Source organism: Sus scrofa, chromosome 13 (assembly GCF_054392235.1).
Source record: "Sus scrofa isolate SSC_HxYL_T2T_F1_AM1 chromosome 13, Sscrofa_HxYL_maternal_Yorkshire_Landrace_v2.0, whole genome shotgun sequence".
Classification (NCBI taxonomy): Eukaryota; Metazoa; Chordata; class Mammalia; order Artiodactyla; family Suidae; genus Sus; species Sus scrofa.
The window spans coordinates 174,858,202-174,876,207 of NC_139395.1; the positions used below are offsets into that span (position 1 = coordinate 174,858,202).

General features: G+C 37.3%; 1 protein-coding gene across 2 annotated transcripts in view; it reads left to right on the forward strand.

Annotated features, from left to right (window-relative positions):
• The window catches only part of DCBLD2 (discoidin, CUB and LCCL domain containing 2), a 92,973-nt gene that overhangs the window by 65,980 nt on the left and 8,987 nt on the right, over positions 1-18,006 (forward strand). Inside the window, exons 4-12 of one of the 2 annotated variants that reach the window (XR_014824963.1) lie at positions 1,193-1,244; positions 3,549-3,621; positions 4,197-4,330; positions 6,277-6,317; positions 7,163-7,378; positions 8,120-8,244; positions 13,284-13,539; positions 14,342-14,428; positions 14,573-14,698. Coding sequence is in view for 1 of the 2 variants with exons in the window: in XM_021070662.2 (XP_020926321.1) it covers positions 1,193-1,244; positions 3,549-3,621; positions 4,197-4,330; positions 6,277-6,317; positions 7,163-7,378; positions 8,120-8,244; positions 13,389-13,539; positions 14,342-14,428; positions 14,573-14,698 (1,005 nt within the window). In the remaining variant the exon portion in view is untranslated. The remainder of the gene's footprint in view (positions 1-1,192; positions 1,245-3,548; positions 3,622-4,196; positions 4,331-6,276; positions 6,318-7,162; positions 7,379-8,119; positions 8,245-13,283; positions 13,540-14,341; positions 14,429-14,572; positions 14,699-18,006) is intronic. The other variant, XM_021070662.2, reaches the window with a different exon arrangement.

The window sequence follows — 18,006 nt, forward strand, 5'->3', positions numbered from 1 at the left end:
AGTGCCCACCGTGTGCTATCACAGTTTGACTTGTGAAGATCAGGGATGGCTTCTGAGTGGTTGTGACAGTTAAGCTGAGATCTGAAGAGGACTCAGCCAAATGCAGGGATGGTAGAAATTCCCTCCTGGCCTAGAGAGCAGAGAACCAGAAAGACTCGTATGGCAGAAAGCCAGGACAGGGTCAAAAACCAGCCTGAGGGGAATTCCCTTTGTGGCTCAGCAGTTAACGAACCTGACTAGGATCCATGAGGATGCGTGTTCGATCCCTGGCCTCTCTCTGTAGGTCAGCGATCCAGTGTTGCCATGAGCTTTGGTGTAGGTTGCAAATGCGGCTCTGGATCCCTCATTGCTGTGGCTGTGGCTGTGGCGTAGGCCTGCAGCTGTAGTTCTGATTCGACCCCTAACCTGGGAACTACCATGTGCTATGGGTGCAGCCCTAAAAAGCAAAAAAAAAAAAAAAAAAAAAAAAAAAAAGCAGTCCTAAAAGCAGGAGGAAACCATTGAAATGTTTGAACCAGAAGCCACCTTTGATACAGCCTGTGAACTTGGTCTTATTTTGTCAAGTTTAGCTCTTACTCAGATTTGTTGATTTTGAGATAGAAAAAGTTAGCACTTTTAAAATTCTGTCTTATATATGGTGTGCTTTAGAATTACCTGGAGGACTTGTTGAAACAGATTTTGGAGCCCCACTCCCAGAGATTCTTTGGTCTGGTGGTGTTCAAAAATTTGGATTTCTAGTGACTTCCCGGAAGCTGCTACTTGCTGCTGCTGGTCCTGTCTGTGGACCAGATTTTGAATAGAAGTTATTTAGAGCAACAGAATTAACACACTTCTCTTGGGTTCTTTTCCTCATGTGTATCCAGCAAAGGATCATTTTTGGTTATGTAATAACTAAGAATTTGTTTCAGGAGCTATATATTATAGATGCTACTTCAAGTCTATAAATTACACTAATCTGTATACCTTCATGTGATGTGGTAGTGTTCTGTATTGGGAAGACATAGCCCCAGAAACCAGGATACTTCAAATCAGAAAGAAATTGTGATTAACAAAAACTTGCACAAAGTTCTACCTTGATAGCTGTTAAGATTTTGAAATTTAGAACAATATGATTTAGGTTTGGAAACAGTTGGTGTTTCGACAAGAGTAAATCTACTATTATTGAATCAGTTTTTTATTTTTGTTTTTCTAGATCTAATTACTTGTTTAGACACTGCATCCAGTTTTTTGGAACCCGAGTTCAGGTATGACCATATTTGTCTTTCTTTTTCTTAAATGTTATTCTTCATCTACTTCATCCTCATCTTATGCACCTCACATTAATGTATATAGTGTGACACATAAATATTGTTCTAAGACATCAGTAATTCAACTTATTTAAAGCCGTTGAGTTGCCATGTATAAATTTTACCTTGCTTGTAGCATTTGAATCCTCTCCATATGAAAGCAGAATTTGAGTATACTTAAAAGTAGAACTAATTACTCTTCAAAACCTGGCAGAACTCCTAATAAAGGTAGACAAGCTATTTATGTTTGCTCAAAAAGAAGTAAGAGGACAGTCTGGGCTGTTGGAGAATTCCTCAGCGTTCTTACCCAGGGGACATTTTTACCACCACTTTCCTGCTTTATGCCTTTGTCTCTTGCCTGGACTGGATTAACTTATAATTGATTTCCCATTTCTAACCTTTGCTGTCTTTTTTTCTGCCATTCACATTCTGCTGAGTTATTTTCTGAAATCTATTCGATCCCTCCCCTGTTTTAAAATCTTCAAGAGCTCCTTATTATGACAAAATGTCATCCACTTTCCTTAGCCTGGTTTTCAGGATCCTTCAAGGTAGTCTTTGGGCCATTTTTCTAGGCTCATGTTAACATACTCATGTTGAAACGTCTCTGTCTTGTTTAAACTGCTCTGAGGTCTCAGAACTTTTATCTAACTTATAACTTTTATCATTTTATTCTTCTCTGCTTAACAAATTCATTCTCATCTTCTAAGACCCATCTCACTCATCTCCCCCAACTTGCTACCACTCCCCAAAGACTCTTCCTGTTATTTTCAATAATGGTTCTCTCTTTGTGGATCAGAGAGCTCTTCCACTCTTGTGGGGCATCCTGGTTTGCAGAGGTCACCCTGTCATGAGTGTTTGGTACACGGCCCTGCCAGAGAGCCCTCTACTCTCTTAGACCCTCTACTCTCCAGCTCTGTCGTCGCCATCCACATGATGGTGCCACCACCATCTCCCATCCAGACTACTGCACTCTCTATCTAATGATGTCCCATCTTCACTCATGGGCCTTCCAGTCTCGTTTATGTCCAGGAGCCAGAATAACCTTTTTTTAAAAAAGCATAAATCAAATTTTATGTATATACCAACAAAATCCTTTATTGACTTCCTCTTTTTACTTAGAAATATACTCCAAGACTCCTTACCACACACAGCCCCCATGGCTTCTGTGTGATCTGATCCCTGTTCCTTGTTCTAAGTTTCTCTCACACTGACCTTACCTTTCCCGCTGCACTTCGTCTGCACTGGTCGTCCTCAGTTCCAGACACACACAAGCCATCCTGTTCCTTCTGAGTGGGGTGCATGTTGCTCCAGTGACAGCTGGTGGGACTCTGCTGAGGCTTCACTTCCTGAGAGCCCCATCCATCCCCTAACTGAGGCAGGGAAGGACCCTGAATATGAACATGTCACCACTCTGTGACCTGGGCGAGCACACAGTTCATCCGTTTCCTCATCTGTAATGCACCTACCACATAGAGTTCTTATGTGGATTACCTGAAGTGGGTACTTAGAATGCCACCTGGCACATGTTAAGTTCATTGAATGTTTGTATTACTTTTGTTAAGATAAGTTCCTCCCATTTATTTCACAGAGTGCCTTTTATTTGTTTTTCCCTTTTTTAAAAAAAAAATTAAGGTATAATTGATTTACATTGTTATCGAGTGCCTTTTCTTTAGAGTGGAGTCATAATCTAATTACTCAACTGAGTATCGATTTAATGTCTTCTCCCACCATGGGACTGTAAACCCAGTGAGGACAGCTCTATGTTTGGTTGGTTAACCTTTGTAAACTCAGTTCCTAGCGTAGCCTAGTACTTAGTGTACAACGTAATAGACCTTTGCATAAATGTGTTGAGTGGGTAGGTGAATGAGGGAGTGAGTGAATAAATGCCAAACATTTTTAAAAACTTAAATTTCATCAGTAGAAGATGGTAAAACAAATTATGGTTCATCCATAAAATCTGATATTAGCTGTTAAATGTTCTGAATAGCTCTTACAGTAGAAATGTGTCTGCCATTCATTGTGAAGTAAAATAATAAGCAGTATGTAAAATAGGGATAATTTTTGTACATATGTGGGTGAAGACATGTTATGTATGTATAGGTGGATCGAAGGAAGTGTTTAAGGGCTTTTTAGAAGTGATGGTTCTCTCAGAGCAGTGAGATTATGTTTACATTGAACTGAAAAATAGGTAAGTGACTTTTTTGGTTTTTTTCCCCAGAAAGTACAGCACTATATACCCTCTAACTTGTCTTTATTTCATAGCAAGTACTGCCCAGCTGGTTGTCTGCTTCCTTTCGCTGAGATATCTGGAACAATCCCTCATGGATACAGAGATGTGAGTTGGATATAAACATAGAGACTTGGTAAAGTTGTGATAAAACTTAATTTTTTTTTGACTTCTTCATAGGTAGATGTGTAACCTATTGTATATCTTTTTTTTTTTTTTTTTTTTTTTTAAAGGGCCACAGTTGCAGCTTATGGAAGTTCCCAGGCTAGGGCATCAAATCGGAGCTGCAGCTGCCAGCCACAGCCATGTGGGATCTGAGCCATGTCTGCAACCTGTACCACAGCTCATGGCAATGCTGGATACCTAACCCACTGAGCAAAGCCAGGGATCAAATCCACACCCTCATGGATACTAGTCAGGTTCATTACCACTGAGCCACAATGGGAACTCCCCTGTTGTATATCTTTGTCTTGATTATTTTCTAGTAATTACTTTTTTTTAGTAATAGGTAACATTTTATTCTTTTTTTTCTGCGAAAATCTGTTTTATGTTATGACATTAATAATCCCATGTTAAGAAAAAAACAGCTCAGGTCAATTAATTTCTAGAGGAAGTATAAGTGTCTTGTTTATGAATTATCAAAAGAAAATTTAAAAGTAATCTTTTCCTTTTCCTTCCTGAAGTCCTCGCCATTGTGCATGGCTGGTGTGCATGCAGGCGTAGTGTCAAACATTTTGGGTGGCCAGATCAGTGTCGTAATTAGCAAAGGCATCCCATACTATGAAAGTTCTTTGGCTAACAACGTCACGTCTGTGGTGTAAGTATAGTGCTCTTTATAATAAGCATGTTGCACAGGGGTGGGACAGGGCCGAGTTAGACCTCAGCAATATCACTGTTGATGTCGTTGATGAAATAACGTTTGTGTGACAAGGACTCATGTTGTGTGTGCTCCATGTCTCAGTGTTTTGGTGAGCACAGGCAAGGTCGTACTACCTTGGCTTGTTCTTCATCAGAAAGGTAGGTAGTCATTTGGAGGAGTGATTTCTTCCTTCTTTTCTAAGTGTTGAAAGAGCTTGGAGTGAGTCTAGAAGTTTATTGCCAAATCCTTACTTCATTTTGAAGATCTGAAGGTACAACTAACTACTCTGTTCCCTGTAGCCTGTGTGACCCAGAATGGATTAGGATAATTGAAACACTTTTAGTAGAAATCACATTTTGACATAAATCAGAGGTAGCATTTTGAATGTCTCTTATCCCAAGAGACTATTTTAAGAATGTATTTTCATGGTATTTATGATGTTCTACTGTTTTATACAACATAGATTAGGCATCAAAAGCAAGAGCTGTTGAAACATTAAATGGAAACAGTACATGTGACCTGTTTTTGTCAATCTTGCATCTTAGACATGTTTGGTCCTACAGACAATACTAAGCATAATTGAAAGCAGCTTCTCTTCAGATCCTAGGCCAGTTTCATTCAGAAGCCAAGAGTGTGGTCCATGCTAAGGATAGTATAAAGCAGGAGCAGCACACTTTTCCTGTAGAAGGCCAGCTAACAGATATTTAGGCTTTAAGGGCTACATGCATATCTCTTAACCATGTGGAAACCATTCTAAGCTCTTGGCCATACAAAACAAGCCATGCATGGGCCCTCGTTTGCCCATCCTTGGTATAGAGTCAGCTATCTTTCCTTCTAGTTTCTTCTCGATGGTTTTATGCGGATCATTGCATTCTTTTCCACTGTATGACCCTTAGAAAGATTTTTTTCTTTTTTCCTTTTTAGGGCCACACCAGCAGCATATGGAAGTTTCCAGGCAAGGGGTCGAATTGGAGCTGCAGCTGCCAGCCTCCACCTCAGCCACAGCAATGAGGGATCTGAGGTGCTACACCCCAACGGGAAGTCCCAGAAAGAGTTTTTTTCATACTCCAAAAAAAAAAAAAAAAAGAAAAGGGTAGGTTGCATCCATTTGTAATGGTTGTAATGTTGTGCCAAGGCGGAGCACACACTGATGATCAGTGATTTTATTCCTCATTTCCTTAGGGCCCTGTGACCTGTGGTTTGATGAACTATCTCCCTAAGCACCTGTTCTCCCAGTTACTTTGAAATCCGAATACAGTTCTACGTTGACACTGAAACTTCTTGTTCTTAGATCCTTTGACTTCCTGTAACAAATGCAATCTCTCTTATTAGTAGTCAGCTTTTTTCTGTTTGCCCCAAGAACTTTGAGCCTCTTTCTCTGAGAATTACATCATTTAGTATATATTCACCAAAAGCATTTGCCACAGAAATGTTTCAGAAATCAATCTATTTAATGAAAAAGAAATAAGTACAAATTAAAGGTTACATCGATGTACTTGCATAGTCATGTATGAAACTAGACACTGGGTACCTACAGAGAAAATTGTTCATGCTAATTTCAGAAGTTGTTCTCCTTAATTAGAAATGAGACCTGCAGTGGCTCGGGTTCTATCCTCAGCCCAGCACAGTGGGTTAAAGGATCCAGCATTGCTGCAGCTGCAGCTTGGATTCATTCCATTCCCTGGCCTGGGAACTTCCATATGCCGTGGCTATGGCCATAAAAAGAAGAAAAAAAGAGATGAGACTTCTTTTTTTGCTAAGAACAGTGTCAGTTGTCTAATGTATAGTTGTAGTATAATCTTAGTTCTTTATACAGTAAAAAGCTAAAATGTTTTACTAAGATATAGAGAAATCATGTTACATGAGTGTCACCAAAAAAAAAAAAAAACCTTTCTCTCTTTCAGGGGACACTTATCTACAAGTCTTTTTACATTTAAGACAAGTGGTAAGCTTCTCATGGATTTTTATAACTTATTATAACTTGTATAACAGTTACTTATTTTTTAAATACTGTATGTCAGGCACTTTTCCAATTGTTGGGGTTTGGGGTGGTTTTTTTTGTACTTTTTCCATTTAGTCATCACAGTAACTATAAGGTAAAATAGGTACTTAATAATTTAACGAATGGTATAAACTGGAGGCTTTATATTAATAGGAAGATGATCATGTAAGCATGGAAGATTCCATAGGAAAAGAGATTTTTGAATACATCTAAAGTAATTCCCAGTCAACAGAAAATATGTGTTGAGCACCCTTTTTCATTTGCCAGGCATTGTTCTGATGCTGGAGAGCAGAATAAAGCTCTGCTTTCTTGGAGCTTACATTATGGTAGTAAGAGATTAACAATAAATAGTTATTGCGTAAAAGAATGTTTATTGTTATAAAAGATGTAGAAAACAAGGCAAGGGAGGAGGCCAGGCAGTTCAGGAGGGACTGGTAAAAAGACATTTAAAGTGGGCTTTGGTGGGCCTCACGGAGAAGGTGACATCTGAGCCAACACCTGAAGGAGGTAAAGGGGCGAGCTGCCCCTGATCTGGGGGATGTCCCAGGGAGAGGGTAGCATGCCACCATTAAGTGCTCAGTTATGGCTGTGAATAAATATGTGTGTTCCCTGGTGAGACGCAAAGACACAGACCCGAGGAACACTTACCTCATTTTGAAATCCTCTATTACAGTATGTAATTAGCATAGTGTATGTTAAATTAGAGGTACAATTCAGTTTCCATGAACAAGTGTTTATAGATTTTGAGTCTCTACCTGAAAACCAAATTACTTTCATCTTTGTTTCAGGTTGTTATGGAACACTAGGCATGGAATCTGGCGTAATTGCTGATGCTCAGATAACAGCATCATCTGTGCTGGAGTGGACAGACCACACAGGGCAGGAAAACAGCTGGAAACCTGAAAAGGCCAGACTCAAAAAACCTGGACCTCCTTGGGCTGCTTTTGCCACTGATGAATACCAGTGGTTGCAAATAGATCTCAATAAGGAAAAGAAGATTACAGGTTAAGAGACATAATACTGTAGATGATTTATAATACTGATTTCATTTGGAAACCTGGTGACATCTAAGAGTTTCGTAGAAGATTAGGTCACTGCAGATTTAATTATATGGGTTTTTTTTTTTCTTGTGATAATACTATTGAAATGGTTTTATAAAGCATGGCAAAGGAGAGAACTTGGTATTTGATTCTTATTTTCTTCTTATTGTAATAAGATTCTTTTAAGGTATTTTTAGTAAAGGGATCTTGAGACATCTGAAATAAACATCTCCTACAGTCATGAAGAGAAATAAATTTGTGTTCAAGTAATCCATTTTAAGTTCTACAGATAATCCACATGTGCCAAGTATAAATATTATTTACAGCAACTTAACAAATGGTCAGAATAATTGGTTAGGATTGGTTTAGATAATTTTTTAAAAGATTTATTTTGCTTTGGTACTAAAGTAATAGTAATACCGGTAATCTTCTTTATTCATTCTCAGGAAGTCATTCTTACTCAATAGGTGAAATATATTTTGCAGTGACATGAACACAAGCTGCCAAAATACAATAGTCCTTTCCTTATGTGTGCCGATAATTCTTCCTGTCTCTGCAAGGGAACAAAGCCAAAGATTTAGTTATTGTTAGGATGAAACTTTGCACTTAGACATTGAACAGTGCGTTTTAGGTGTTTATGCTTCGGTGATGAGCAAACTTCGAGGGTCAGACTGAACACTAATAAAAGGACCTCTCCATTCTCAGGCATTGTAACCACTGGCTCCACAATGGTGGAGCATAATTACTACGTGTCGGCCTACAGAATTCTGTACAGTGATGATGGGCAGAGATGGACTGTGTACAGAGAGCCTGGTGTGGAGCAGGATAAGGTAAAATGATTACCAAAGTATTTTTAAAGAGCATTTTAAAAGGGGGGTGGGTGGGGAGGCCTTTGCCAAAAGCCCTAGAAGCTCTTCTGAGTGATGTAAAAATTAGATGTCATTTGGGCTCATTCTGCCCTCTTCTGGTTATTTTAGGTAGTGTTAGTTATTGGCCTATGGTTAGGAAATTCTCAGTGCTTGTCCCTTTTGATGATTCTAAGACTAAGTACTTTCCTGATTTTTTTCCCCCCCTCTGTATTTTAAATTCAGTTGTTTAAATACTTTATTAAGAAATTACAAAAAGGAACTTTAATTTATTTTCTTTAAAAAGCTTTTCTTATCAATCCAGAGAATGATGGAGAGCTTAATTTGTTTCTAGATTTCTACCCTGTAGGCAACTGGGGGACAAAAGACAGAAGAGCTAAAAGCAGAAGGGCATAGGATATTATAGACTCGAAAGGACATTTCAAGATCACCTCCCCAACTTTTGTCTTAGAAAACAATTGTTTTTTTTTTTTTTCTACTTGAAGAATTTCCTGAACTATGTTTTCATTAGCAAAAAAAAAAAAAAAATGATAATGATGGACTGTGCCAGAACAAATGATAAGGGGTAAAGAGAGAGTGGGCAGAGCTGGATTTCAGCTGCATGTGTGTTACTTCCATCCGGGCTCCTGGCTCTTGATCCATCCACCGCAAGGATCTTGTAACTGGAACAGTCCCTCTCCCCAAATGGAAATTATGAGCACATTTTTTTTGCAACATCCCTGAGTTTTATTTCAATTACATGATACTATCAGTTCCATATCATATATCTGATCTGCTACGATATTTTCAGTTGCCACTTTCTCATCTCTGTTCAAAAAGCTCTAGGGTCTCCCTTTAATATTTTATATGTATCTAAACTCTTCAGCTGTTATTCAGGCTTTCTTTCTTCTCTTCTGTTTGTCATCATATGAACTTTGTCTTGGGTGAGTCTTCACCTCTTGATGCAGATAACAATATTGTCTCTGTCTCTAACCTACTTCTGCTTAATGCCCCCAAATTTGACCACTTTTTAGTATTAACATGTCTGTATTTACTTGTATAATAATATTTGTTATACTTGTAGAATATAATTTTTTGAAATTTCAAATTAACCATGCTTATATATTATTAAAAAACACTTAACATTGAATTAGATTTCTGAGAATCTTTTTTGGCTTCTTTTTTGAAAGGTGATTTCTCTGAGTATAGAATTCTCGGTTGTCAGTTTTTTCTTAAATGCTTTAATTATGCCGGAACATTTCTTTCCAGTTTGCATTTTTGGGGTAAGAATTCCACTGTCATTCTTCTCTTTGTTCCTCAATATGTAATGTTTCTTTTTTTCCCTTGGTTACTTTTAAGATTTTCTTTTTAGGAGTTCCTGTCATGGCGCAGTGGGTAACAAATCTGACTAGGAACCATGAGATTGCAGGTTCGGTCCCTGCCTTTGCTCAATAGGTTAAGGATCTGTGGTGTAGGTCGCAGACGCGGCTCAGACCTGTCCTTGCTGTGGCTCTGGCGTAGGCCGGTGGCTACAGCTCCGATTTGACCCCTAGCCTGGGAACCTCCATATGCCACAGGAGCGGCCCAAGAAATAGCAAAAAAAAAAAAAAAAAGATTTTCTTTTTAACACTTTAAGCAATTTGTTTATGATGTACCTTTTTATAGTAACCTCTATCTGTTTATCAGCCTTGGAAAAATTTTTTTCTTCATATATGTTGCCTCCTCAGTTCTGGATACATGAATATTACACATCTTGAAGATGTATCACAGTTCACTAAGGCTCTGTTTTTGTTTTGTTTTTTCTGTCTTTTTCTCTCCATGTCTTGTTTGGAAAATCTGTGTCATATTGTAATATATTCTTCAGTGTTTAATATGCTGTTAATCCTGTCCAGTGTATTTTGTCTCCAATATTGTATTTTCATTTCTAGATTTTCAGTTTTTGGCTTTTAAAGTTTCTTCCATGTCTCTCCTTAACGTGTTCATGCTTTCCTTTATCTCTAAAACACATGGAGTGTATAATAACCCTTTTAATGCCCTTGTCTACTAATTCTGTCTACTCGTGTGTTATATTTGGGTGTTTTTATATTAATTGATATTACGGGTTCTATTTTACATGCCTGGTAACTTTTGATTGATTACCAGACATTGTGAACTTTATATTGTTTAGTGCCAGATTTAATACTCCTTAAAATATTTCTGTGCTTTATTCTGGGATACAGTTACGTTACTTGGAAATCATTTGATCTTTTCAAGGCTTACATTTTTAACTTCATTAGGCAAGACCTGAGCAGCTTTAGTTCTAGTTTTTCTCCGCTACTGAGACAGTACCCTTCTAAGAATGCAACCCAGTGTCCCTTGTTGTAAAGTTTTTCTGCTCTCTGTTGTGAGCCGGCCTGTCCTTATAGAGCTCTGACAGTTGTTCTGCTGGTCCCTTGCAGTGCTTTTGTTCCTGTCCACAGGTAGTTTAAAGGTTTAAGGGGAAACCCCTACAGATCCTAGAAGTCTCTGTGTGGTTTGTGTCTCTCCCACACTCTGTCCTGCACATTCCAGCCACCATAGCCTCTCCATCTGTGAGACTACCAGGCTCTCTCCAGGCAATATCTGGAAATAGAAGGGCTCACCTCATTTGTTTGCCTTCTCTTGGGATTGTTGCCCTCTGCTGCCTATTGTCCAGCCTCTGAAAACCATTGTTTCATATATTTTATCTGATTTTCCATATGTTTAAGGGAGAAGGGTAAGTTTAGTCCCTTTCAGTCTATCATGGATAGAAGGGAAAATTCTTATATTGAATTATATGAATGGGAAGCAGTGGAAGCCCTTACACTGAGTTATATGAAATTACAATCTTTTGCCTCACTTCTCTTTGTGCATCTGCTTCCTCATCTACTCCCAGCTCAAGGTTAGTTGGTATTTTCATTTTCATACACTTTTTAACCATGCACACATGCATGAGCACACACACAAAGATTGAGACCACTTTTGGTTTTGTTTTCAGAAAATGGGAATGTGTATGCAAGTTTTTTTGTTTTTTTTTTTTTTGTCTTTTTGCTATTTCTTGCACCGCTCCCTCGGCATATGGAGGTTCCCAGGCTAGGGGTCAAATCGGAGCTGTAGCCACCGGCCTATGCCAGAGCCACAGCAACGCGGGATCCGAGCCGTGGCTGCAACCCACACCACAGCTCACACCAATGCCGGATCGTTAACCCACTGAGCAAGGGCAGGGACTGAACCCGCAACCTCATGGTTCCTAGTCGGATTTGTTAACCACTGCGCCACGACGGGAACTCTGCAAGTTGTTTTTATAATATATTACTTTTTAATAGGATACCATATTTATATTTGGTAATATCCAATAAAATTCTAGTTCCTTGGGAGTGAGAGCTTTGACTTCCCTTTCTGTTTTACCCTCATGGAACCTTGTGAACCTCCATGTTACACAGGGGCTCATAAGAAGTTAAATATAGCAAATATTTTTAACTTAGTTTTTATGAAATCTTTCTGTTTGAATTAAAATGTTTTTCATTACATTTGTTTGAAAATGAGACTGCAGGAGTTCTCATCGTGACTCAGTGGTTAATGAACCCAACTAACATCCACAAGGGATGCGGGTTCAATCCCTGGCCTCACTCAGTGGGTTAAGGATCCAGCGTTGCTGTGAGCTGTGGTGTAGGCCGAAGGCGAGGCTCTGATCTCTTATTGCTGTGGCCGGTGGCTATAGCTCTGATTCAACCCCTAGGCTGACAACCTTCATATGCTGCAGCTGCAGACCTAAAAAGACAAAAAGACAAAAAGAAAAAGAAGAAAAAATGAGACTGCAGTATGGAGTTAGATTTCAGGGATAGTTTTTATGTCCTAAAATGTTCTACTGTTCCCATTCCACCAATATAATAGACTGCAAATAATTGCTTTCATTTGAGAGTTACTAAGTAAATTACGGAAACTTAGCTGTTGAAAGATTGTTGTAACTTCAAACCTCTTAAAAAATGAATGGTATTAACACATCTTAGAAGTTTATAACTTAATGCCATTTGAATCAGCCAGAAAAAAAATAGTTATGATACTTGGAAATGACTGGATTGAGGAGTTAAACATTTACTCATTCTCACATTAACAGATAAAAATCCTCTTTGATTTTAGGTAGGTATCTATTTATTAATGATCTTTATTAGAAATTACCTAGATGATAGGGCCTAAAGGAACAATGAGGGCTCTTTTTTGCTTAGTGGAGCCCTCTGTTCAAGTCAGAAGATACAAATTGAAATCACTGCTCTAAATTGACTGGCTGTGTAGTCCATTTACCTTCTCCAAGCAGCAGTTTTCTGGGTTCTGCCCATTTTCTAGGCTTGTCTTGAAGAACATATAAGTTAATTGCATGAAGTGCTTTGTAAATAATTAAGAGCTGTTTGAATGTGAAATACTATTATTATTATTTGCTTGAAATAGTGGAGGGAATGAAGTAGTTGCTTGAAATTCTATTTTTACCTAATGATTATTCATATAATGCAAATGTGGCTATTTAGTTATCATTAAATTAGGCAATAAACAATGTCACTTTTCTGGTTCAAATAGCAATAAGAAATGAAAATGGAAACTGTGTTTACATAGTGTATCCAGTAGATGGAGATATACATCTGTTATGTGTTTGTGAGTATATGTTCACTTTCAGTGTATTTAATGAGAGAAAAATTATGAAAAGGACACAGTAAAGCATTTTCTCTACGGCCTCATAAATTCAATTATACTTTGCTTTGAAAATAAAATTAATATATTTAAATAGTTGGTGATTCCACAGGACTTGAGTTACTAATTTATTAATATAATATACTGTGCACTGCCATAGAAACCCTCTTCCCAAATTGCCAGGTTAGCACTTCTGTCATGTTTAAGTCACCTTAAAGTCATTTTTATATTCAATATTTTACTCTTATAGATTTTTGATGAAGAATGTGCAGCTTCTTAATAGTTTTTCCAAATTATGATAATTTATTTTCTTAGTGATTAATGCTTATTGTCATACTTTGCAGAGCTCATTTAAGGCCCAGAGGAAAACCCAAAAACAGGTTTCAGTGGAGCAGTTTAGCCCTGGCCTCTGTTGATGTAAAGTACCAATTTTTTGTTGTTTTTTAAAGATATTTCAAGGAAACAAAGATTATCATCAAGATGTGCGTAATAACTTTTTGCCACCAATTATTGCACGTTTTATTAGAGTGAATCCTACCCAATGGCAGCAGAAAATTGCCATGAAAATGGAACTGCTTGGATGTCAGTTTATTCCTAAAGGTAAAGCAACAGTGTGTTTAAGACATGTTGTTTTCACTGGATTAATTAAAAATTACATGGCTCTTCTCAGAGAAATTAATTAGTAAGGGTGTAAGTGTTTATCCTCTAGATTCAGTATCTTCGAAAAGGTATTTTTAAAAAGAAATAGTTATCCCTATTGAATATAATTTTAGATATCTAACTGGTTTCCACAATTGCAGGTGGAAGAAGAAAGAGGGCATCTCTGATGAGACAATGCAATGAGATTGCTTTCCAAACAGAGTCTCAATCTTGACAGTTTTTAATCAAGTTCTATGTAGTATAATATTTGTATCCCATAAGCACTGATGACCGTAACAGTCACCTTAGTCTAAGTGCCTTTTACTTTGAATAAATTAAAAGTGGGAATAACTTCCTTTGAAATTATATAATATTTTAGTACTTTGTTTGCTGTTGTGTCCCTCAAAACTACCACAGTGCTGACACATAGTGGGCCCTCTATAAGTAGTTATTAAAGGAATTGAGTAAGTCGTATATCATATTGTGACATTTTTATGGCTTTACCATTCAACGGCATCTGCCTCCCTGTTATTTTCCTTCCTAAGATTATTTTCAGACAGTTTAACTATTTAAAAATTCAGAACTCCCAGTATATTTGTGCATTTAATGCAGAGTGTATTTATCCTTCTGACATATTTCTGAGAATTAAAATTACCTTGCAGAAATAAGTATGCTGGGAAATCTTAAAGACATTTAAAATCACTATTTTTAATTATGATTTTTATAAGCAAAATGTATAAATTTTTCTAAACCATTTTTCAAGGTCGTTCTCCAAAACTTACTCAACCTCCACCTCCTCGGAGCAACAAAGACCTCAAAAACACTACAGCCCTTCCAAAAATAGCCAAAGGTATGCCTGCTTTAAATGTGACGTTTGATATTCCCTGGATTTGTGGTATAATTTTCTATAAATATGCTAAAGCATTACAAAATAACTATTTTGAGCAAGCTGGTATAGATAAAAGAATAAAGAGTTTTTATAACTTTTTTCAAGGTCATGCCCCCAAATTTACTCAACCATTACAACCTCGAAGTAGCAATGAATTTCCTGTACACACAGAGCAAACAACTGCCACTCCTGAAATCAAAAATACTACTGTAACGCCAAACGTAACCAAAGGTATGCAAATTTGAAAATTAATACCTGTTCAGAGTAGTGGGGTTTTTTGTTTTTAACTGAATTTTCAAAAACATTTCCATTTTTTAAACCCTCAGGGTATTTTCCCCTCTGTGGTTTTTAAGTATAGCAAAAAATGTGATTCCATTCCTTATGGAAAAAACTTGCTGCATTGCTCTAAGTTCTGTTCTCTGGTGCCATGTAAAGTGGTTCTTCAAATATTTAGAGATGGCTGCTATATTCCAGGCTTCCTCTTTTGATTTTTTTCCCCTTGGTAGCTAAACACATGGCATCTCAGGCTAAGAAAGATAATTTTTCTAGAAATAACTGTTAACAATAGCAGGAAACAAACTCTTTTCTGATTATATATTAATTTTCTGAATAACTTGGTAACAAAAAGGGATGAAAGAAAAAACAAGTTTGGGTGAAAATTATATATTTTTTTAAAAGATACTTTGTTAACATTTATTTTAAAGATTTAGTCTGTAATGTTTATGGTTACTTTTTCAGATTATTAATACTGTTCTTAATTTACTTCAAATTTTATTATTAAAGACAAATAAGAGTTAAATATATAAAAATGTAGTACTTTTTTTTTTTTTTCTTGTCTTTTTAGGGCTGCACCTGCAGCACATGGAAGTTCCCAGGCTAGGGGTCTAACGGAGCTGTAGCTGCCAGCCTACACTACAGCTCACAGCAACGCTGTATCCTTAACCCACTGAGTGAGGCCAGGGATCGAACCTGCAACCTCATGGTTACTAGTTGGATTTATTTCCGCTGCACCACAACGGGAACTCCTAAAACATAGTACTTTGATTTTACTTGTTGAAAACAAAATGTAAGTTGAAATCAGGAACAAAAAGCATTAGTGGATAGAGGAATTAATTTCAGTACTGGCAGATTAACAAAGCATACAAATTTTTGGGACAGTGCAGAGAAGAGAAAACAGTTTATTCAGAGTAACTTGTATCACAACAGAACTTTAATCATTCTCATTTTCTGAAAATTTGCCTGGATTCAAATAACTCTACAACTTTCCACATGTCAGTTTCCTTTCTATCTTCTAAAGTATTCCCAAACAAACCACTTTCTCATGCTGAAGAAAAAGCTAGTGTTGACTGGGGAAAAAAAAAAAAAAAAAGCACAACCTGAAAGTTAAGAATTAGATTTTATTTGGTGGCCTTACTGAGCACTTTTCAGCATCTCAACTCTGAGAAACCGTTCCTATGAGGTAAGGGAGAGCCAGGACATATATGAGTTTTTGCTGGGAGTGGTCGGGAGAATGTAGGGAACCCTCCTACAGTGTTGGTGAGAATGGTGAATTTGTGTAGCCACTGTGGAGAACGGTATGGAGGTTCCTTAAAAAACTAAAAATAGAGCTACCATAGGATCCAGCAATCCCATCCTGGGCGTCTGTCCAGAGAAAAACTGTAATTGGAAAAGATACATGCACCCCAATATTCATTGCAGCACTATTTAGAATAGCCATGAGATGGAAGCAAACTAAATGTCTATCAACAGAGGAATGGATGAAGAAGTTGTGGTACATATTTATAATGGAGTATTACTCAGCCATTAAAATGAAATAATGACATTTGCCTCAACATGGAGGGACCTAGTGGTTATCATACTAAGTGATGTAAGTCAGACAGAGAAAGGTCTTATGATATCACTTATATGTAGAATCTAAAAAAAAATGATACAAATGAACTTATTTACAAAACAGAAACAGACACACAGATATAGAAAACAAACTTACAGTTGGTTACCAAAGGGGAAGGATAAATAGGAATTTAGGAATAACGTATACACACTACTATACATACAATAGATAATCAATAAGGATTTACTATATAGCACAGGGAACTATACTCTTTGTTTTGTAATAACCTATATGGGAAAAGAATCTGAAAAAGAAAATATATATGTGTGTGTATATATATGTATATGTGTGTGTCTGAATCACTTTGCTTTATACCTGCAACTAATAGAACTTTGTAAGTCAACTGTATTTCAATTTAAAAAATTAGAAATAATCTCTGACACTTGACTCAATACCAAAAAAAAAAAAAAAGGAATTAAACATCATGATTCTGCTAATCACAAAAAGCAGACTTCTTAAGTTAGTGATTTTAGTGCTTTTCTATGTTTGGGAAGATATAAGCGTCTGGGCTCATTGAAATTATTCCCTTGATATGTATCTGAACTCTTCAGAGCCAGTATTCTGTTTTTTCCCATCCTGAACTTCACTCAGGGTTAACATCAGGTTGGGGCGGGGGGGAGGCCCGTAGTGGCTGATGACTTGATGGCAACATTTATTTTGTCCACTCTAGAGAGAAGCAAGAGTTGACAAAGACAAGCAATTTTAGCATCCCACAATTTATAGAAACCACGCATTCGGAATCCCAGACCACATGCCCAGATGGAAGAACAGTCGTTTAAAAGTGTTGTTCATCTTAAAATCTATAGAATTTTAAAATCTCAAGACTAAAAGTGTCCTTAAAGCCTTTTCTTCCAGTACTAGGATCCCTGTAATCTTTAAAAGAGTAGCAATGTACAGATCTTTCTGATTGAAAATCTTTTGTCTTTTGTCTCCTTTTCTTTGGAATGGTAGTATATAGACTTTTTATTATTTTTTGAACCTAAGCATATATTTTAATGTCTCTAGTTAAATCAAACTATATGCATCTGAGCTTGATTGTTCTCTCTACAGTTTCACAAATTTAAGGGATAAAGCATATTTACCTTTATAATTTCTTAGTGCTTTCTATCCTGAGTCACGTTTTCTGTTTTATGCACTTCTTTCTCTATTTTTACATCAAGGCTGAGAATGATACTGACGAAAATCATGTCATGGTCACACGTGTGCCACTGTAACATCCAGATCCTCCCTCAGTGGGGGCCTCAGCACCATCTGGAGATCTTTCTGTTTCCCTGGTCAGCTCTTCTGTCTGTTCTCAGCACTAGAACAGATTTGAAACATTCTCCATATTTTTCAAATCCTTGACCCAGAGGTCTTCACTACTCTCAGTTATGTCCTCAACTTCACGAAGTGGAAGCCATTAGGACACTCCCTTTTGTGGAGCCTGCATATTCCCCTGAGCCCTGGTTCCCACCATCTAGCTGCTCAGAAGCCTGGTGTCACTGATTATTGTCTCCTCCCTGTATACCACCTTCTTTCTGTCTTTGGGTACAGGTATAGAGAGTAGATTGCAGGTCTGACAAATAGCACAGTAAATATCAGTAAATATCAGCTGTTGTTGCTAATCATCACCCTTCTGGCCAGGAGGAGCTTTAGGTTAGGTGAAGGA